This window comes from Poecile atricapillus, chromosome 2, assembly GCF_030490865.1.
Source record: "Poecile atricapillus isolate bPoeAtr1 chromosome 2, bPoeAtr1.hap1, whole genome shotgun sequence".
NCBI classification, from domain to species: Eukaryota; Metazoa; Chordata; class Aves; order Passeriformes; family Paridae; genus Poecile; species Poecile atricapillus.
The window spans coordinates 22576237-22595932 of NC_081250.1; the positions used below are offsets into that span (position 1 = coordinate 22576237).

The window sequence follows — 19696 nt, forward strand, 5'->3', positions numbered from 1 at the left end:
TTAGTCTTTTCTTCCCCAGATGAAACAAGCCCAGTTTCCCCACATCTCTCCCCAGGGAGCATGAGCTGTCAGCTCTTTACCACCTTGGTAAGCCTCTAGGGAACCTTCCAAGTGCCATCCTGGAAACTCAGTCACCATTTAAGCATTTCAACCCAGCTGAACCCAGCCCATATGCATTTGGTTAAATTACAGGGAATGGTTTCCACCTTTCCACACCAGTTCCCCCTCTGTAGCATCATTTCTGAGTCACCCAAGGGCATGCTGTAGTCATCTTGCTGATACTAATAGTTACACTTAGCTCACTCAACAAGTTTGGAGCAAGACTGTTAGTGTGATTATATGTAGGTCTGTGTGTTACTGGAACACTGCACCACATTTCCAGCCATTTGGCAAGTTCTTCTCAGAACTCCTAGTCTAAAGAGCAGTTGCAGAAGCAAACAAATTGTCCTGACCACAGACTTCTCCATGTAAAAACTCTGATGAAACTGTTATCAAGATTAAAGAACTGTCTGGCAATCTTGTCAATTATGCAATATTTCTTTCCTCCAGAAAATGTCATCAAACATTCCCTCATGTTCTTTGTCAACATCACACACAGACTTTGATCAGAATATAGAAGGTATAAAACACAGATGGGCTAAGACAGTGTCACCAGAGTATTTTTATTCTCTGGAAAAAACCCTGACACACTTCAGCAACCACAAAAGTGTTATTCTTCCTCCCCCAGCTCCTAGAAGAGTTAAGCATATAGACACTATTCTAAATCTCTGGACTAGCCAAACCTGCACAACTTTACATTCTTGTCATGCCCATTCTGCATGTGCCAAGAGAAATTATCTAATTATCTAATTTTGAATCAACTCCTGATTCCTGTGGTGTTTCCGATCTTCAGCCTCAGACTTCTTACAAAGCGCATCTCATAAATACCAGTTCAAAGCAGTGAGCATGCAGTGGTAACATCTGGGTGTCATGGTTTGCAGGACTGCCATGCAATTTGCTTTCCAGTAACCATTCTAATGTAAGTGGTACTTTGAGTGACGTGGAAGTCATGCCTTAGGGTAGGCATGAAAAAAAAGATTTCACTAGCATTTGAATCTATTTCCACTTTGTCAGCACCCACATAAAATCAGCTTTCCATTTTTATTCACAGACAGGCACCTAATAATACTCAGGATGCAGACTAGAGAGGGGATTGCTTGTCCAGAGATTCCTAAAAGCATCTGTGCAAAACAGCTTACCAGGTACTTATTTAATAGCCAGGTTCACACTTTGGCTGGCTTTTCGTCTCATCTTCTGAGAATGCGTAGGCAGGAGCTGAGCTCTTGTGTGTTTTATGAAAAGGCTAAGGATTACCTTAAGGATATTCTATCCTTAAGACAGTATATTCTTCTCTTAAGACAGGATATGTGCTGGACTCTCTCAGCATCTTGAGCTATGTTGTATAAATGTACTTCCCATAACACTAGCTTACCCCAGGGCTTCTGAAGACTGCTTTGCCAAGGAGTTCACTAGGAACATGCTTTTAGCCCTCTGGACTGCAAAGTTTCCTTAGCCGGGGTTTGGAACCGCCCGGCACACCTTGCCACAGGCAACCTCCTCCCCTGCGCTCCCACCGCCAGGCGTCACCCTGCTGATGGGAACAGGGAAAATCCCAAACCGACCGTGCAAAAAAAGGAGCAGGGAGGGAAATCAAATGGCACTTGCACAAAGTGAGAGCATATCAAAGTTAGCATCCATTGCAAAAAAAAGGAACTAATGGAAAACACGTGGGAAATAGCCTTTATGCAAAGCACAGAAAAACATGCTAATGAAAGGAACTAAAAAAGTTTAAAAGTCAAGGTTTTAACACAGGAGATACAATTATTCTGTCTTCTATTCCTTCCAAGGCAGTCTCCTCGTTTCTTCCAGATGTAGCATTCAGCTGGAGTCTACGTCCATTTAGCATCCACTGAAAAGGAGAAAAACAATCTACAGCCCTCCCAAGGTACAAAGACATGGAACTTGGCATCATTTCTGTGAAGACATCCTGAAGAGGATACAATGAGCTCTGCATGAGAACATTCCTGACACGTTCTTCAACGCCAGGAACCCACTAGATGTCAAAATATGCACTACAACAGAGATTTCACAAGATAATGATAGTTCACACTACCGTGTGACTAAAACTTCAGGAGACAGTTGCCTTTTCAAAATCGCCAACACAGGTTAAAAAAAAAAAAAAAAAAATAATTACAGGGTCATGGTATTTTAGGGGGAAAAAAAGAAGTGAGGACTGCTTTTATGAGAAACAGGGATAAATAGGGCATTTTGTCAGGTTAGGAGAGTGACACGTTTGGAGGAACCGGCAGGGAAGCGAGAACGGACTGCAAGGAGAGCAGAAGGGTTCCCGGGATCCGAAGGGCCCGGGGCCGCTGGCGGGCCCGGAGCGCGTCGTGACCCCACAGTGCCCGTCACAAGCGGCGGGGCTGCCGGCAGAGCTCCTGCCGGTGGAGGCGAGGGGCGCCGGGGGAGAAGCGCACCTCTGCGGCGGCGCCTGCTCCTGCCTGCGGCGGGGCGGGGAGGGAGCAGGTGAATGCGCCCTTTGTCCGGCCGAGGGCCCAGCAGATCCACGGCCGGGCACTCTTTGGGCCGGCCGCTGTCGGAGGGGAGTCCCCGAGGCCGCGCCGTCCCGCCGCCCTGCGCTGCTCGGGACGGGGCACGGCACTGCTGCTCGCTCCCGCCGGGCAGAGGGGAGCGGGATGGGTGCGGAAGGCGGGGCTGGGAGGGGAGGTGGAGGCTGCGGCCGGGCCCCACCGCCTCTCTCCTCAGAGACCGGCAGGCGCTCGGCTGCTGTCCCGAGGCCGCGTTTCCCTGCGAGCGGCGGCGCCGGGCGCTGCCCCCCGCGGACAGAGCCGAGCCGGGGCTGCCGTCCCCCGCGGCGGGACCTGCGGCGGGAAGGAGAGGCCGGGCGTCCGGGCCGAGGTGAGTGAGCCCGGGGGCGGGCGGGGGCCGGTCGCGCCCAGAGCCGCCGGGAAGGTGTCCATGTGCGCCCGCCCGGCCGGGCTGCGGCGGGTTCCGACTCGGGCCCCGCCCGCCACGCGGCCGGGCCGGGCTGGGCTGGGCCGGGCCGGGCCGGGCCGGGAACCCTCGGTGGGCTCGGGCTCCCTGAAGGGAGGTGCCCCGAGTTCGTTCTGGCCGAGGAGGAACGCCGAGCGACGCTCTCCGGCTGCCACCCTTTGGGCTTGCATTCGGTTTTCCACCGAGCTCAGCAGAATTTTTGAAGAGCGGGGAAAGTTATGAGCTCGCGTGCCGAGTGCCTACAGCGTCCTGCACGATGCAGCGGGCACTTGGAAAACGAGACACTTTTGCCCAGCAGTTTCGTGCTGTAATTTTCCGATAGTGCCGAGAGAGAGGTGCAGGCACTGTCCCGCGCCTCTCTTCCATCACCTCCTCGTTATTATCATAACGTGTTTATTTTACCCATTTTGCTTTTTACGTGGAGCCAGCCCTGAAACCCCTTACTCAGGAAAACTTCCCAGTGACTTGGGATGATGTTTGCCCGGGATAATGTCCGCACGATGCGGATCCCTGATGGCTCAGCGTTACAATGAGCGTGCTGTCTCGGTACAAAATTCAGTGCCGTGTATTCACAGCGCTGGAAACTTGGCTTTCTGCAGCAGGATGCCTGCCTCCCTTGTTGACAGCTGCCGCCCAGAGCAGAAGGGATGTACACTGAGGATGGACATTAATGTTTTCTTTCATAACAGCTTGAGTTAGGTGACTAACTCTGTCTCTTGCAGGACTCCTAATTTTTCTTCAGATGTATTCTAAAAAGACATAGTCTACATGACTTCTTTCTGGCAATTTATAAGACACTGAGTAGTGAATTGTAGGTGCTCTTTTAGAGTTTTCAAAGGCTATTACTGTGCTTTGTTACTGGGAAATAATTTCGTGTTAACTGATATCAGAAGCTGTCACGATCCACTAACACAAGCGGGAGTCTTGAGAGGTTCGTTTGATCTCAGAGTGCAAAAAGGGCTCCAAGGAATTTCAGTTTAAATCACAACAGCAATGCACCTTTATTTTAGTGCCAACAACAGGGGTTATGTGATAGATGAGAGGGAGAGAAAGAGAGAGGGGGATAAGTAGACAAAGTAGAAAGAAAAGAAGGTGGGGTTATAGCTACCAATGGATGAGACAGGGTTGCCGGTGTCTTCTTCCATGGGGAGATCTCTCTCAGAAGGTAACTTAGAAAATCACTTTTACAGTCTGTTTCAAAGCGAGGGGCAGTTGGCCAAGAGGTGGGGAAATCCATTGGCTATTGTGATGAGACCTGTTGCTCTGGGAAGCAGGTGTAAGGTACAGAACAGGCCGCTCTTCACGAGTCCCTGCTCACCAGCAGGAACGAAGGCAGCGTGCCGTGGCAGCGCAGCAAGCACACCTGCAAAGAATCACTTGGCAAGCATCCACCTCAACCGGGTCAGAACCCCTGTACCAAGTCCCTTGGGGTCTTCAGGGTCTTAGTCTCTGTTCTTGCGATGGTCATGAGGCAAATGAGGGAAACTTCAGACCGTCTCTTACAGAAGCCAAGTGGAATATGATGCTATGATACCTGAGTTTCCTTGCAGGCAGTCACATGGCTGAAACCCATAGTTCCCTGGATGAACATGTTCATTCATTTGCACACACTTTCTTTTTTCTTTCTGTCTTGTTTTCTGCTGCATAAACCTTTTAATGCTGTATTTAACGTTGTATTAAACACCGTAACCCAAAAGAACCAATAAATCAGCTTTTAGGATCAGCAGCTGGCATTCTAGCTCATGGGTTTTGTTCACATCATGATATCATTTATTACATCCTCATCAATACGAACCTTTAACTGGAAACTAATAACGGACTCTTTGTTTCTAAAGTTTCTGAATGAAGTGATAGGATCACAAGAACTGGATGAATCAGGCTTTTCCATACAGTGGTTCCCAACTTAAATTATGCTTTTGGACCTCTAAGACAGTGTGGTAGCCAGAAGGTAGGCCTCAAAAACAGTGACTGCCCTTCATATTATGAGTTCCTTAAAAATAGATGTGTACACTGTATTTGTTATTGGGTTTTTTACAGGTAAGTTCACCCTACTAAGTTCTATTTGTAAACTATTCTTTGAATTGTAACAGCTAGAGATTATGTATATTGAAACATGTAGAAGTAGAAATTCTAAAATCTGAGGCTTTATGAAAATATGTGATACCCCAAAACTTTTGTTAAAATCACCAGGACTAACTCTAGGAATGGGGGGAAGATAACAGAAGTGTGCCTTCATCAGTGCATGCTTTCTTGTGTGCAGGATATACAAAGGATAACCTTTTCCTACACTATTAGTTGGTGTACAAAAGGGTTAACAGCCTGACCTTCAGACAGAACTCTTGTTGACCCTCCTCTGCAACACTTGTCTGAAAGGTTATGCTCAAAGGGAGAGCTGACTACTAGGAGGGAAAAATCCGAAGAGAAATACTAAGGAAAAGAATACTTCAAAAAAAGAATACTTCAGCTTCATTCAGTGCCTGGTGGCCTGGCAGAGAGCAAACCCTCATAACAGACATTAAAGGACTGTAAGACTAATCCACTGAAGGAACCAGAGACAGCAAAAGAAGGAAAATTGTCAAAAGTGTGATTTCTCCATATAATTTCCCAAAAGATTTATGGATATAAAATAGTCAGTAGTTAGAAAAACAGTTAATATCTAGCAATTCAGCTGTTCAGTAGAAAAGTACATGGAAGAGCCACCTAGTAATTTTCTCAAAGGTTGTCACAGAAAGTCACTCTGTGGTACGTCACTCTGAGCTTCCAGTAGCATGGTGCCAGTGCCTCTCCTGCAGTGGGCAACAGTGTGATGTACACCTGGGAAGTCCTTGTTGCAAGGTCCTTGCAGGCCCTGATTTTATGCTCTTCAAAATACTGTCTTTCCTAGTATCCTAGGATTTTCAGAAAAATCTCTTTCAGTTTATCAATTCTCTTCCTTTTTTCTTCTTTTTCTGCCATCTGATTTTTTGTCATCCCTAATAGCTTAGAACCATTTCTGATGCTACTTGTGGTGATGAGTATTGCCAAAATACCTGGGAACAGCATGAGTGAAGCTCCAGTTTCTTGGCAATCTTTAAGGGAGAATACACCTCTAAAGCCTCAGAATGGCTGTCAGGTAGACCAGTCCTAAACCCTAAAATATATTAGAAACAACACATCTCCATGGGCTTCTTGCATCAGCAAGTCTCATGAACTTAAGGTCCTTCTTCACAACATTTTACAAGTTTTTTTCCTGCAAGCTGTTTCAAACTAATTTTTTGTCATTTAAAAACTTGAATTAATGCATTAATTCCTCTGATGACAGAGATATTAGGCTTAAATATTATTTTTCACTAGTAATTTTATTCTGTTGATTTGTGCTCTCTCTTAGTCTCTTCTTTACCCAGAAAATAAGCTGAGCTTTTTTCCATTCTCACAGGACAGACTTTCCTTTCCCTAGTTGACTGTACCTTCTCCAGCAAATGTGTGGAGGACAAGGAAGAAAACAATTTGAGGGAAAATAGGCCTCAAAGTTCCAGTATGGTGTTTCAAAACCTGTTTCACATCCTGTGTTTGTTTTGCAGGGAGTTTCCACAATGGAGAAGAGGGAAGGTGGTGATTGTACCATTGATCAGAATACAGGTCAGAACATCATGCCAAGAAGAAATACAGGAAATCTTAACTACTTGGTAATGTTTCTGTGAAAAAGAAGCTCATATGTCACATAGAATATTGCAATCCTTGATTCAATTTTGTCCAGAGATGGTGTTACCATCACACTGGCATATCATGAATATTTCTGAAGTGTTATCACAATATTGACATGAAGATATAAAAAGATAAAGAACATCTCATTCAATTTAATCATAGTCCATGATGAAAAATAAACAAAGTTTGGTGCAGCTAAAAACTACATGAGGGTAACTGCTAATTGTATCTTACCAGATGAGCAAAACTCCACAGAAATAACTTGGGATTTTTATACATGAATATAAAATTTATCTTTGGGGGAGTCTTCATGATAGCAACATTGCACTCAGGAAGTTTTCCACATCACACAAAAAAAGTCCAGAAAAAAAATCCTTTAATCCTTTCTTGTGCATGGTATTTTGGCTATATCATTAAGTCTATAGCTGAAATTTGACATTTGAAATCTATAACTTATATAATGAGCTGAAATGATGCTTCACATAATGTAATCCTTCCTTCCTTGCAGTGTAGTTATCTTCTTGGAATGAAAATCTATTTTAAAGTCACTGCAGATAATGAAGAATGGGAAATCTATGCTCCAAGTGCCTTATTCAAGTGCTGACTATGCTGTTTGAAATGTTATGTTTCCAAGTTACCTTGTCTTTAATAGTGTATATGTTTTGTATATGGTTTCACTGTAGTAAGTCGTAAAAGTCATGATGGCAAATACTGTCACTACCGAAGTTTTTAATCTTCTCTTGAACTCACTTTGTACTTCCTTTCTGTCCCTTCCAGAATGTGGATATGCAGGTTGCCAATCCATCAGAAGCAGCTGCACTTTTTGATTTACATCAAGCACACCATTTTGGTGAATTTGAACACTCTTCAGAACAGCACTGCAAGCAGGATCTGTTCCCTAAGTGGCACTTGCCAATGAAGATAGCATCTGTGATCTCATTATTAACATTTATTTACACATCCATGAGAGATGTCATATATCCTTTTATAACCAGAAAGGAAAACGTTTTCTATAAAATTCCAATCCTTGTCATAAACAAAGTTTTACCAGTGACTTCAATTACCCTTTTAGCACTAGTATATTTACCAGGAATATTAGCTGCTGGTTTCCAGCTGTACTTTGGCACCAAGTATAAAAGGTTTCCACAGTGGCTGGATAGATGGATGTTATCAAGGAAACAATTTGGACTTCTCAGTTTCTTCTTTGCTACACTGCACGCCTGCTATAGCCTGTGCTATCCAATGAGAAGATCATACAGATACAAGCTACTGAACTGGGCATTCCAGCAGGTACGATAAGCACGCAAACACCAACCCTTCTGTATTCAGAAAATCCTTGGTTTGGTCATTCAAGCAAATCTGGATGGAGGAAAGCCATTTTCATTGCCTTTGATTTTCAAGTACATTCACAGAGAGCACTGTTGAGGTATCGGGCAGGACCTAGTTGCGAAAGCATGTAATAGAGAGTCAAGAGTCATCACAGCTGTGCCAATGTATATTAAACAAGTCCTTTTCTTAATTTGGGATTTTTGTTTTCCACCTGTAAAATGCACAGAATTGTATATCAGAGGAACATTTAAGTCTTTGACACACTATTAGTTTAGTGTAGCTTAATCTTCTCTGGACCAGTGAAATCTAGAAACAAGCTGAGCGCTGAACACAACATTTTTAGACACCTTTGGAAACTGAATCAGCCAGCAGTGAAGGAGGGATGAGCTAAATAACGGTAATCTGTATTTGCACAAACTAAATATAGGATTTCAGTGATGCTTCTAACTCATGGGCAATGGAGAGTTGGAGCTCCAATTCCAATGGAGCATGCAAAGCCCTCCAATGTCCTCTGTGACCAGAGTTCTTAGTGCTCACCTGTTTCTTTGGGTGCCGTAAGTAATGCAGTATTAGGAATATTCCAATATAAAGTATAGATGGAAAATGTATGTTTTTATTATCCCTAAAGTCTTTATTATTAAAAATTATTAAAAGCACAATATGATGCTGACAGTAGATCTTAAGATTCTTGTAAACAGTCAAATTACCTGTTCAAAACTCTGAAATCAGCCTTACTTGTAATCTGACTTGAATGGATTACTAGAAATTTCCTTGAGATTCCAGTCTTCAAGATGTAGAAATGATCATATTTGGGGCATATTCTGCCATGATGATCACTAGCAGGATCAGTGCTATTGCAAGTAGTTGTAAATAAGAGAAGCTTTGACACCAGTTTATTAAAGTGACAAATGTACCAAGTTTTGGGTTTTTTAAAAAAAACAGAGGTAAACAACTACCCCAGCAGGATATTTTTATTAAGCAGGCCTGCTGAATTACTTCCCTGAAGTAGTGCTTTTAATATATTTCTTGTTGTTATAATCTCTCTGAAACGGTATTTAGCCATAGGTGGGTTTTTTTCCTTGTCAAAACCAAGGTTTATCCTTGCTGTGAAGGCAGGTTTAAGAGGCCTCAGAATCAGGCTCTCCTGGGCCATGACACTGATGAAGTCTAAATTCTTCCCTCTAGAAGCTCACCTTTGCTGTACAGATACTAGTGAGGACTTTGTCATCAGAAGTAAATAGCAGTTTTATTCAAATATACTCAAACCAAAATACTGTTTTTCTTTGCTTATTTCATTAATGTTATGGTGAAAATAGTGAAATTATATTTAACACAAACAGCCAAATATTCCAGTCTGTAATTTTTATGGTGTTCTTTTGGCAGGTCAAACAAAAAAAAGAAAATGCCTGGATTGAACATGATGTTTGGAGAATGGAGATTTATGTGTCTCTAGGAATTCTGGGACTTGCTTTGCTGGCCCTGTTGGCAATAACATCAATTCCATCTGTCAGTCACTCTTTGACCTGGAGAGAGTTCCACTACATTCAGGTGTGCATGAATGTCATTACTGCACAGTAATGTAGTCCCATTTGTAGAACTGTGTGTTATCAGCTAAGACCATTAGGAGTTAGAAATATGAAGCACAGAGTTAGTGAAACCAATCGAAAAGTTTGTTCCGTACTCTTTGTTAACTGACTTGTGAGAAATGTTCTTTTCTTTACTCTTTTGTCAGGAGAACAGGCTGTGTGTTCAGTGTATAAAATGGGAAGACAACTATACCACTTTTTTTTCTCCTCCTGACTTTGTGACCAGCAGCAGTTGTCCCTTTGAGACCTTTTCTTAGCTCTGGTGCTGAAGTCATCTTCTAGGTATCTTGTCTCTCTGGAATGTCCCACGTCCTGCCAAATTTGGGGCAGGTGGCATTGAACCAGTCAATTGCTGTTCCCATATGACACAGTGTATTCTGAAAAAGACATCTTAGAACAGATGCTGGATAATCAAATCCTGCCAGTCTCGAGTTTGCTCTAGCTGTGCTTTTTTCCTTAACCCAGGCATATGGGTGTTGCTCTCAATTCTCTTATATCATATGCAGTAACAATCAGGGTGGTTCTGTTGACATCAGTATGGTCACACTAGACTTAAGTAAGTGCTGGATCAACTCCTCAAACACCAAAATCTGAAAATTCATTAAGTACCTGGCATTTGAAGATTTGATTTATATTTTAAAAGCAGATCTGATGTGTATAATCACCAATTCCTGATTTGATATTCTACACACTATGAAGTCCATAATTTGTAAGATAAGTGTACAGAGAATATGGACAAGTCAGGAGGAAGTCTCCAAAGGCATGACTACTTTCACTATTGAAAGATTGATGACTATGGTGAAGAGTAAACCAAGAAGAGTAATACTTCTGTGTTGGACTTATTTGATAAACAAATAACCTTATTGCTTAAAAATCATGTTCTGTACATTCAGCAGTTGGAAAGACAGCGTTCAACTTCACTGATGAGTACAAGATTATTCAGTGACAAGAAACTTAAAATTACTATTAAATTTTCTTTACTCCTGAATTTTGTAGACAAGCTAAGCCAAATTTATCACTGAGTGAAATGAAAGACTTGAGTTTCCTGTAGTTGGGCAGTGTTTTTTTCACAGTACTAGACTTAACAGAGCGTGTGATTTTAATTTAGCTTAAAATTTTCCTTTGCAAGTAATCAATTAATCCCTTAATGTATCTGGTTTTGAACTCGTAATAATTTATCACAGAGTTAAAGTAATTTAGTATACAGATGGCATCTGTAAATTGAGATATTCAGGATTGAGCACATTTCAGGAATAACCTGCAATCTCTTCTGTATTTTAGCTAAGTATCATAGCAATACTTGAAAAATGTGCCTCATCCGTTTTCTTTTACAGTTGCAGTCTTGGCTTACAGTTCTTACCTTTTAGTTGAAAGCCAATGGTTGCTTTCCTTTGACTTGAGCATGTTGGTCAAGGCCCATCCAGATTTCTGTATTTGCTAAACAGAGTACTTTTTTTGCCAATTTGAGAAAATTAAATAGCTTGCTATTTTCTTTCTCTTTTCAGAGCAAGATGGGATATTTAGCCCTGCTGCTATGCACTGTTCATGCACTGGTGTTTGCTTGGAATAAGTGGGTTGATGCTAACCAATTCATCTGGTATACGCCACCTTCATTTATGGTTGCAGTTTTTCTTCCTATTGTAGTTCTGCTTTGTAAATGCATACTGCTCCTTCCATGTTTTAGGAAGAAGATAAGAAAAATCAGAAGTGGTTGGGAAGCTAAGACACAAGTCAATCGAACTAGCATAACTTCCAGACTGTAAATCAGATATGGACATTTCCTGTCTATGTATGTAAATATGCGCAAGGCCATGATATTTTCACTCATGAGCTCTGTTTTCACATTTGCTATAGTTTCTTTCTATTTTCTAGAGTTTCTTTCTCACTTTTCTTTTTGACTTCAGGAGTATACTTGATGCAATTTTGTTGTTTTCAAGGACAGAAAACAAAAACATTAATTTTATACTTTATTCAGTGTTCTGGTGTTTCATGATTTTTCTTCTGCCTCACTACTTTTAAAATCCAAGTGTTTAATTTTCTCAATCCCAGTTCTTTTGTATGTAAAAAAAACATAAATAATTTCTCCAGATGACCACAGAATTTAAAAAAATTATTACACCACAGAGCCCAGGAATGCTTTCTGCTTCACACAGCCATGTATGTATCTTCATTTAATCTCAGAATTATAATGGGACAAAAACTAGAATATCATCCCATTGCTTCTTAGCATCTGCAGCCTGTGTTTCACTCTGCAGAATGGGGACCTTGGCATATGAGCCAGACAGAAACTGTGTATTCCTGCCAGGTTTTGAATGTACACAAGTGGGCAAGCAGAATTACAGGGATCTTTATGAAGTAAATATCTCCTGAGCCTTGGGCACAGTCTAAAAAAAGAATTTTTAGACTCAGATCTCCGTTTTATTGAGAACTAGGTGTGTCTCTGTTTACTTGAAACGATAAAACATTTCCCATTTTTTATTCCATGAACACATTCTTTTGTTTCTGATGCTGGAAATTTTCCATGCTTTTGACCTAAGCCTGCAGCCCTTGACATGTGCTAAAGTTTATTTGCACAAATTATTCCAGTGGGATAACTCCATCAGGTAAATGTGTTTTTTTGTTTACTCTAGGGCTAGCACAATTGTGTGACTGGAAGGAAAACATTAAAAATAGACATTTGAATCTTGCTATTGATTTGGTGAGATTCTCATGTTAAATGGTTTCCAAATGCATTTGCTTTTACAGAAATATTCCTAATATCTTTAATATGCTCCTTAAATCCTACTTTCCTTATATTGCATAGGTCTGGCTGAAAGTTGTAAATGAATAATTAATTTGTTAGTATCAGTTTCGAAATATGTTATTCAGTAGTAAATATTTTCACCCAACATTTCTGCCAATCTGCCTGCAGAAGTTGAGTAGGACATGGACTGTTGATGCCACCTATTTCTGGAATCCTCTGAATGAGAACTGTAATTGGTAATGGCTCTGGTATTAAAACAAACAGGAAAACAACATATGCCTAAAAAAAATATGTAATATATGGTGCTAATGAATCTGTTGTCCCTTTCTGGACTTTTACACGGAGCATAAATAACAGAAAAATTAAATAGCTACAGGGATATTACATTTTGTATTTTCCTGGTTGTTAACATTCAATTATTGCAACTTAAAAGTTGGCCTTTTTTAAATTTGCACATATAATACTGTGAAAGTACCTGGGGACATGGTGGCCTGTATAATATAGATTGAAATCTGTGGCATTAGGTATCAAACCAGTAATACATGGCAGAGGCCAATACCCTTTAATACAGGAAGATGGACTGCAATGTTAATCTAAGTTTCTACAGAGCAGGAAAAGTATGGTGCTCAATGCATTTGCATTTATATTTCTATGAATGAAATAAATCTTTTTTAATTTTAAGCTCTATGCACTTGTTACAGAAGGTAGTGCAAGATAGCATACTTCATTCATTTCAACCAGTTAATATGGTTTGAATAGATAACATAAATTACAGGGGAAAATCAATTTCAAGATCATCACATACTACCCAAACTGACCTTTTGACACTCATCATTCAGCTGGGGACATTAAGCACACTTCAGACTTTTCTCTCTAGCATTGCCCAGAGGCAAACTCAGAAGTGTCTTCTACAATATGAAATTTACATACATTCTACAAAAGCTATTAAAAAAAATCACATGACATCCAAACTTTAAGCATGTTTTTCCTATTGACTGTTTCAAGTGGGAGCCAAGTTTTCTGTGTCACATCTAGCCCTTTCTCTAGAAGCTACCACTGAATGCTTATAGCCAGCACTTGAGACTTCATATTGAGTCTCTTCCCTACTTTATAAGTATTTTGTCAACTACATATCAGTAACTCATTTCCCAGTCTGCAGGCTGCACAGGGAAGTGGTTGACTCACCATCCCTGGAGGTATTTAAAAGACACGTAGATGTGGTGCTTAGGGACATGTTCTAGTGGTAGGCTTGGCAGTGTTAGATTCATAGTTGGACTCAACATAAATGATACTATGACTTGCTCTTTAGGCATTCAGATACAACAGTGAGGGAGATCTATATAGGGCTAAGAAGAAAATGCCATTGACAGTATTTATTTTCTCCATTTGTAGCAGACATGATTTAGTTCAATACTGATGAAACTAAATTCATATGTACCTTTTAATTTATGTTTATGTACCTGTTTCAAAATTCAGTATATTAATAGGCCTATATATTATTGTAATACATTAATTGAATGTGTGTGCACATTTTAGGCACTTATTTGTATAACACTAATTAGTTTTATAAAACTGTGCATCATTAAATGCTTCAATGTATGCTGTATCTGCCATTGTGTCATATACATCCAATGTCAAAGGGTAAAAAGGCACATTATACTCTAGAAGAGCTGGTGATATAAACAGTCAAGGGGAACCATTTTCTTCATGCTAGTGAGGAGCCTGGAACCTCCAAAGGAAAGAAAACAAAGATGTAAAAGCAAAATGAACACTTTCATAGTGTAATGAAATTGCATTTTTCTTGATGGAACCTTTAGCTGTATATAATAACATCCAGAGGTTTTGTGATAAGGAAAGAAGGCTTTGGAGGGATACCCAAGATCCCTGGAAATACTGATCAAAGAACAAGAAAAGTTCAAGAATAGCAAGGGCATTGAGGAAATGCATCTATGGGCATATTTTTGTGTAGGAATCCATCATTCTAGAGGCAGTGGCTTTAAAATGTCTCTACAAGGCCTGAAAAGTACTTTTTTTCTGTTGTTACATGTCTCCAATGTATTTGAGAGACACAGAATTGAAACTTTGGAGATACTAAATCCTAAAGGGGCCTGAGGAATTTTATGCCAAATTCATTTGGAGAGGTCACATCCAGAATACTTTTACCAAGAAGTGATAGTTCATTGTTCAGGAAGCTGGAGCCACGGCTGTGTTGGCTATTGTGTAATGCAAATTTCTGTTGACTGCAGCATTTACTGTAAGCAGTCCCTCCCTTTGGCCACTCTTCTCTGTTCTCTCAGTGCTGAAGTCTTGAAAGATGTGAGGTTCATCAGAGTTGAAAAGTAATGCAGAGAGAATGATTCAGCCAGATCCACTCGTGTCTGGTTGACCTGACAGCCATGCACATATGTCAGTAGGAAGAACAGCAAGAGGAATAGTATAAACAGGCAGTTTAACTTAAACCAGCCCTAAATGAAAGGTTCCAAGTGCTCCTAAAAGTTGAAACTTACATTATTTCATCCTATTTCAGTAGCAAGAATATTCCCTTGCTTCACTTTTTTGTCATGTTCTTAATTTTCTATGAATCAGTGGGCAAAAATCTGTTCTAGAAATTGTCCTCAAAACCCGTATAAAACTGACCTCTACGTGACTGTGGGCTGTGTGGTTTCATTTGGAGAGATGATGATCTCACATCTCCTCTTTTTTCCTACACCCATAGTTTCTAGTACTGTCCCTTAACCATTTTTTAAATTCAAAATAATTTCTTTTAAACTTAATTTCTTTAAATGGCATGAAAGGAATAGTTCAAAACAAAAAGACCAATTTTTGAAAACACACTGGATCCACCTCTGAAGAATGTAATCTGCTGTAGTTGCTGTAAATGTCTGGCCATGGCTGATCATTGCCACTGGTGTTTTTTCAGTAATGCCAGAGTTTCATTATCCCATGAGTATATTCTGTCGCTGATGGCAAAATTACTTATTTTCTTGTTATTTCTTTTATTAAAACAAGTCTCATTTAATTCAATTGCACCAGGGTTCAGTTTTTGCATAATGTTTTGAACTTTTCTGTAGATTAAATTTAACATTTGAATGGGTGAAGTGAGGCTAATTTATTAAGTAGGCATAAGTTTTCAGAGATTTTCAGCTGAAGATACATAAAACCAATTCACAAACCAAACTCTAAAAACATAAAAAATACCACAGCTTCTTTCAATAAAGATGATACAACAGAAGTTTGAGTTGTTTCATACTTTTTGTTTCTTTTTATGTATATTTCATCTTCATAGCATGAAAGTATATTACTGAGATAAATATGCTGTCTTTGACTTGGTTAAATATGTGTAGTCTCTGTGGGACTTGCAGAATACTACCGTTGCTACTGATAGAAATATTTGGTCATTAAATTTCATGGTTTTGGGCTTACTACCAGGAAAGAAGTGAGGCAAAAGTGGATATTTTTAAACTGGACGGTCAAATTTGTACTTTGCAGTCATGTACAGTCTTTATATACATGCTTACAATTTATTGTTGAATGTACTCAACTGAAAAAGAATTTTCCACCTGAGTATCTCCATTAGTTGGAATGCTGAGAAGTATCTTATTGCTGGATTTACAGGAATTGCCATATAATCCACCTCTAATTGTTTCTGCTTTATTTTTTTCAGTCCAGTGACTCATATATAAAAATGAATGGCACTTCTGTCTTGCCTGTACCTGTGCATGTACCAGAATAACTTCTGAACAGTGCATCTCATTCATTCAATAATATTCTAAATATATAGCAGGAAATCCTTAAAAAGAAAATAAACAGGAAGCTGGAACTGGAAAAAAACAAGTTGCTTTCAGAGCTCCTCAAGTATCTCTGCAACTTTAGTTTAGAAATCTAACAATTGTTAGATGTCACCCATAATTAAAATAATGATGGCAATCCCCCTTCTAATTTCCAATAGACGTTGTACATCTTCATTTATTCACATAATTTTTTCACATCTTTATTTATTCCCTGATAATTAATGACCAAAGTGTATTCTGGGACAATGAAGATATGCAGAGGCATCAACATGGAAGTAGAACGAACAGGACAACTGGAGATATGTGAAAAAGAGGAAAGGACACATTGCAAGCACCCAAATTTTCTTATGAAAGAGTAAAGGAGCCCAATGGATGTTAAAGGATAAAATAAGTAGGTGGAGGATACTGACTGAGATCAATGAGCATCATTAAGTTAGGAGGGAATAGAAATCCTTAGTAAGAGAGATGGGTAAATGGAGGACAACAATGATTGGTGGGAGAGTCTGAAGACACTGAAGTGAATCCTTGAAACAGAGGGGATGGGAGGGTTGATTATCCACACAGAGCTGGGAAATGGAATGAATAAATACAAAGAGCCCAGGTACATGTAGAGTTTGACCTGCAGAACCTATTAAGTTGCAAATATTTCTCCAACCCTGAAATACCATTTGACGCATTTCTGGGGAAATCTGTTCAAAATCTGCTGATACAAATGAACACCAGCAAGGTTTTAAGCGGGTCAGTGACATACCATTTCTGAAGTTTGGGGACCAAGACATAGATATTGCTCCACTTTTCATAATGATATATATATATAAACTGAGTTAGTTTCAAATAACAGCAGAGGTTGCTGTTTTATCTCCTGGTAAAGTGTACATTGTGCTAAACAAAGGAAAACTCTCACGTAAGACACAATGAAACTAAAGCACTCTTAAACATTACTTATGCAAAATAAGGAACCAACTGAAACCAGACTTAGATGGTGCATTACACTATATTCAGAAAATTCTTAAGAACTTTAGTTTTATCTTTGTGCTGATACCACTATTCTACTTCAAGTATTAAATCATCATCATTTAGTTCTTGCAGAGGCAAAATTCCCAGTGAAATCAATGGGACTTTTACTTACCTATTTAGAGTAAGATTTGTCCCCTACAGTCACTGAAATACTTCATATCTTCGCTGTCTTTGATGCAATTACCAATAACTTGTTCACCTCCTCTAGTGTTTGGGATGGACTCTATCCTGCCATGTACCTTCCATCAAGGAAGCTTTTATCATGTGAACAGCAATAAAATTTGTTACCATTTTTTATTATCAGCCTGCCCTGAAACACTCCATATCACAACACAGCAGCTGAGCCATGCAACATCACAAAGTTTTATTCAGCCCTTCTTAACATACTTTCTCAGTTATTCCTTAGCACCTCTGCCCTGGTTACAGAGAAGGGGGTTGGTGGCCTTGCTCAGCTGTTTATTCTATACCACAAACATCATTGCTGGGAGCAAACATCTTCTCTTTTGCGTACTTTTGTTATTAATAAGCACTGCTGTTGTTATGGTGCATTTCTTATTCCATTGCTTTGCTCTTTTAATAAATTGATATTTCAATGCATATTCTGTGCTTTATTGTCCCTTCCTTACCAGAAGGGGCAGGGGAAAAGGAGTGGCGTATTTGGAGTGTAGTTCCCTGCACCAGCACAACATCCCTGGAAACTCTTCCACATAATTGAGTTCTAACACCTTTCTGACACCAAAGTGCTAAAAACATAAGGGAAAATTGGTGGTGGGGAATGCTAATGGTGAGGAAGAGAAAATTATGTACATAGGGTAAATAGGAATGAGATACACTTAGCTACTAGAATGAGGTGAGGGTGAGTGAATGAAGCAGGAGGAAATTGTGAGCCTACAGAAAGTTTGGGGGATGGAAGGGGGGTATAATTTAATTATAATTTAATGCCCCCCTTCCCTCAGTTTTCACATTCTGTTCCAACCTTATCCTCCTTGATGCCTCTCCCCACCTTAAATCCCTCTCTAAACATCCCACAGTAAGCCTTGCACATTCTTACAATATCCCTAAAATAGCCAATAATAATTTTCAGATAATTATTTTCCCTTGCATATCAAGTCTCACATCTCTTTGAAAAAACACTCCTTCAGTCCACAATGCATTCAGGGGAAACAGTTTCCTCCTCTGATGACCCTGGCAGTTTTCACCCCAGTGGCAATGATCTGGTCATTCCCCTTGGATAGTCTTGGCCATAGGCAATTGGCTTCATTTTCATTGATCAGCTTGCTGGGCTTCCTTCACCTGTTATTGCTCCTCTGAGCCTGTTGGGTCTTTGTTTTTGCCACAATTAGCCTTTGATAATTTAATCAAATTTAATCAAAATTTAAGCAATACAGAGAAGTGCTTCTCGCATGAGCAGAGAGTGGAACAGCTGCATTACAGGAAGAGACTAAAAAGGTGGGTGAGCTCTTCAAATGAGAGGGGAGAAGGTAGAAGGGGATTAAATAAAGATTTACAAAATATTGAAGACAGTGGGCAAGATAAGCACAGAACTATTTTTAACCAAATCTACCTTACCAGGAATAGAGGGGATTCAATAGAAATAGTGCTAGATAAGTTTACAACTTATTAAGAATGTGCATCTTTTGCAGTGAACAAATTCTGGACCTTGCTGCCACAGAGGGCTGTGGAGGCAAACAGAATCAGCAGGTTCAAAAGGAGGTTAGACAAACCCAGAAACAACAGCCCCTAAAGCAATACCAAAAGGGCTTTGTAGGTATGCAGCCTATGACATCACTAGGGTAAATATGGATTTGGGAGGAGAGTACAAAATACAGTGCCCAAAACTGCACACTCTCCTTAAACAGCATTTTGTTTTGCTGCTCTTAAACATGTATTAGTGGGTTAGATAGGCTATTGGTCTGACCAAGTATGGTTTCTAATGTTCCCTTACAGCAACAGTAAATCACTCAGACTAATACATTCCTGTAAGTTACGTGGCTGAAAAACAAATATGTTAGGAATGACCAATTCTAAATAAAAAGCTATTGCTTTGATAGTGAAAAATTACTTAACTCTTAAGATCTGTAGCAACTCGTTGGTCTCAGTTCATATCTGTGGAATTAACTACATAATTCTTGATAGGACTGGGAATTCAATTAGTATTTCATTGCTCTATAAACATACAGATTTTCCTTTTACAGTGCTAAGTTGCTACTGAATTATGGTTTCATTTTTGTTTGTCAGGAAATATTTTACAGAGCCAGCACAATCCTATTCAGTGAAACAAAATCTTCAGAATCAATCAACTGAAGACCTAATCCATGACAAGGTACATGTAATAATGAGATTACAAATACTTTAATTAAATATTTTTTACATTTTCACCACCATAATGATATATAATACACAGTGTAGTACCACACCAGTACAGACTGGGGACTGACATGTTGAAAAGCATCTCTAAAGAGAAAGACCTGGGGGTCCTGGTGGACAAT

At 39.9% G+C, this 19696-nt stretch overlaps 1 protein-coding gene across 3 annotated transcripts; it reads left to right on the forward strand.

Moving 5' to 3' along the window:
- Window positions 1-2327: 2327 nt before the first annotated feature.
- On the forward strand, window positions 2328-15837 carry STEAP1 (STEAP family member 1). 3 transcript variants are annotated; one of them, XM_058833619.1, is made up of 5 exons: window positions 2328-2961; window positions 6618-6675; window positions 7519-8031; window positions 9454-9618; window positions 11162-15837. In XM_058833619.1, the coding sequence occupies exons 1-5, from the start codon at window positions 2573-2575 to the stop codon at window positions 11417-11419; spliced, it is 1383 nt and encodes a 460-aa protein (XP_058689602.1). In that variant the 5' UTR covers window positions 2328-2572; the 3' UTR covers window positions 11420-15837. The 3 variants fall into 3 exon arrangements, with proteins under 3 accessions (XP_058689602.1, XP_058689603.1, XP_058689604.1); XM_058833620.1 differs by lacking the exon at window positions 11162-15837 and adding an exon at window positions 9803-9925; XM_058833621.1 differs by having other exon boundaries at window positions 2477-2961; window positions 6618-6722.
- Window positions 15838-19696: the final 3859 nt, after the last annotated feature.

What these genes read in the sequence shown, in the direction of transcription:
- STEAP1 (XM_058833619.1), top strand. Translation starts at nt 2,573, where the DNA reads ATGCGCCCTTTGTCCGGCCGAGGGCCCAGCAGATCCACGGCCGGGCAC. An exon ending in TGAACTGGGCATTCCAGCAG is followed by an intron (nt 8,032 to 9,453) that starts GTACGATAAGCA and finishes TTCTTTTGGCAG; the next exon opens with GTCAAACAAAAAAAAGAAAA. An exon ending in GAGAGTTCCACTACATTCAG is followed by an intron (nt 9,619 to 11,161) that starts GTGTGCATGAAT and finishes TTCTCTTTTCAG; the next exon opens with AGCAAGATGGGATATTTAGC.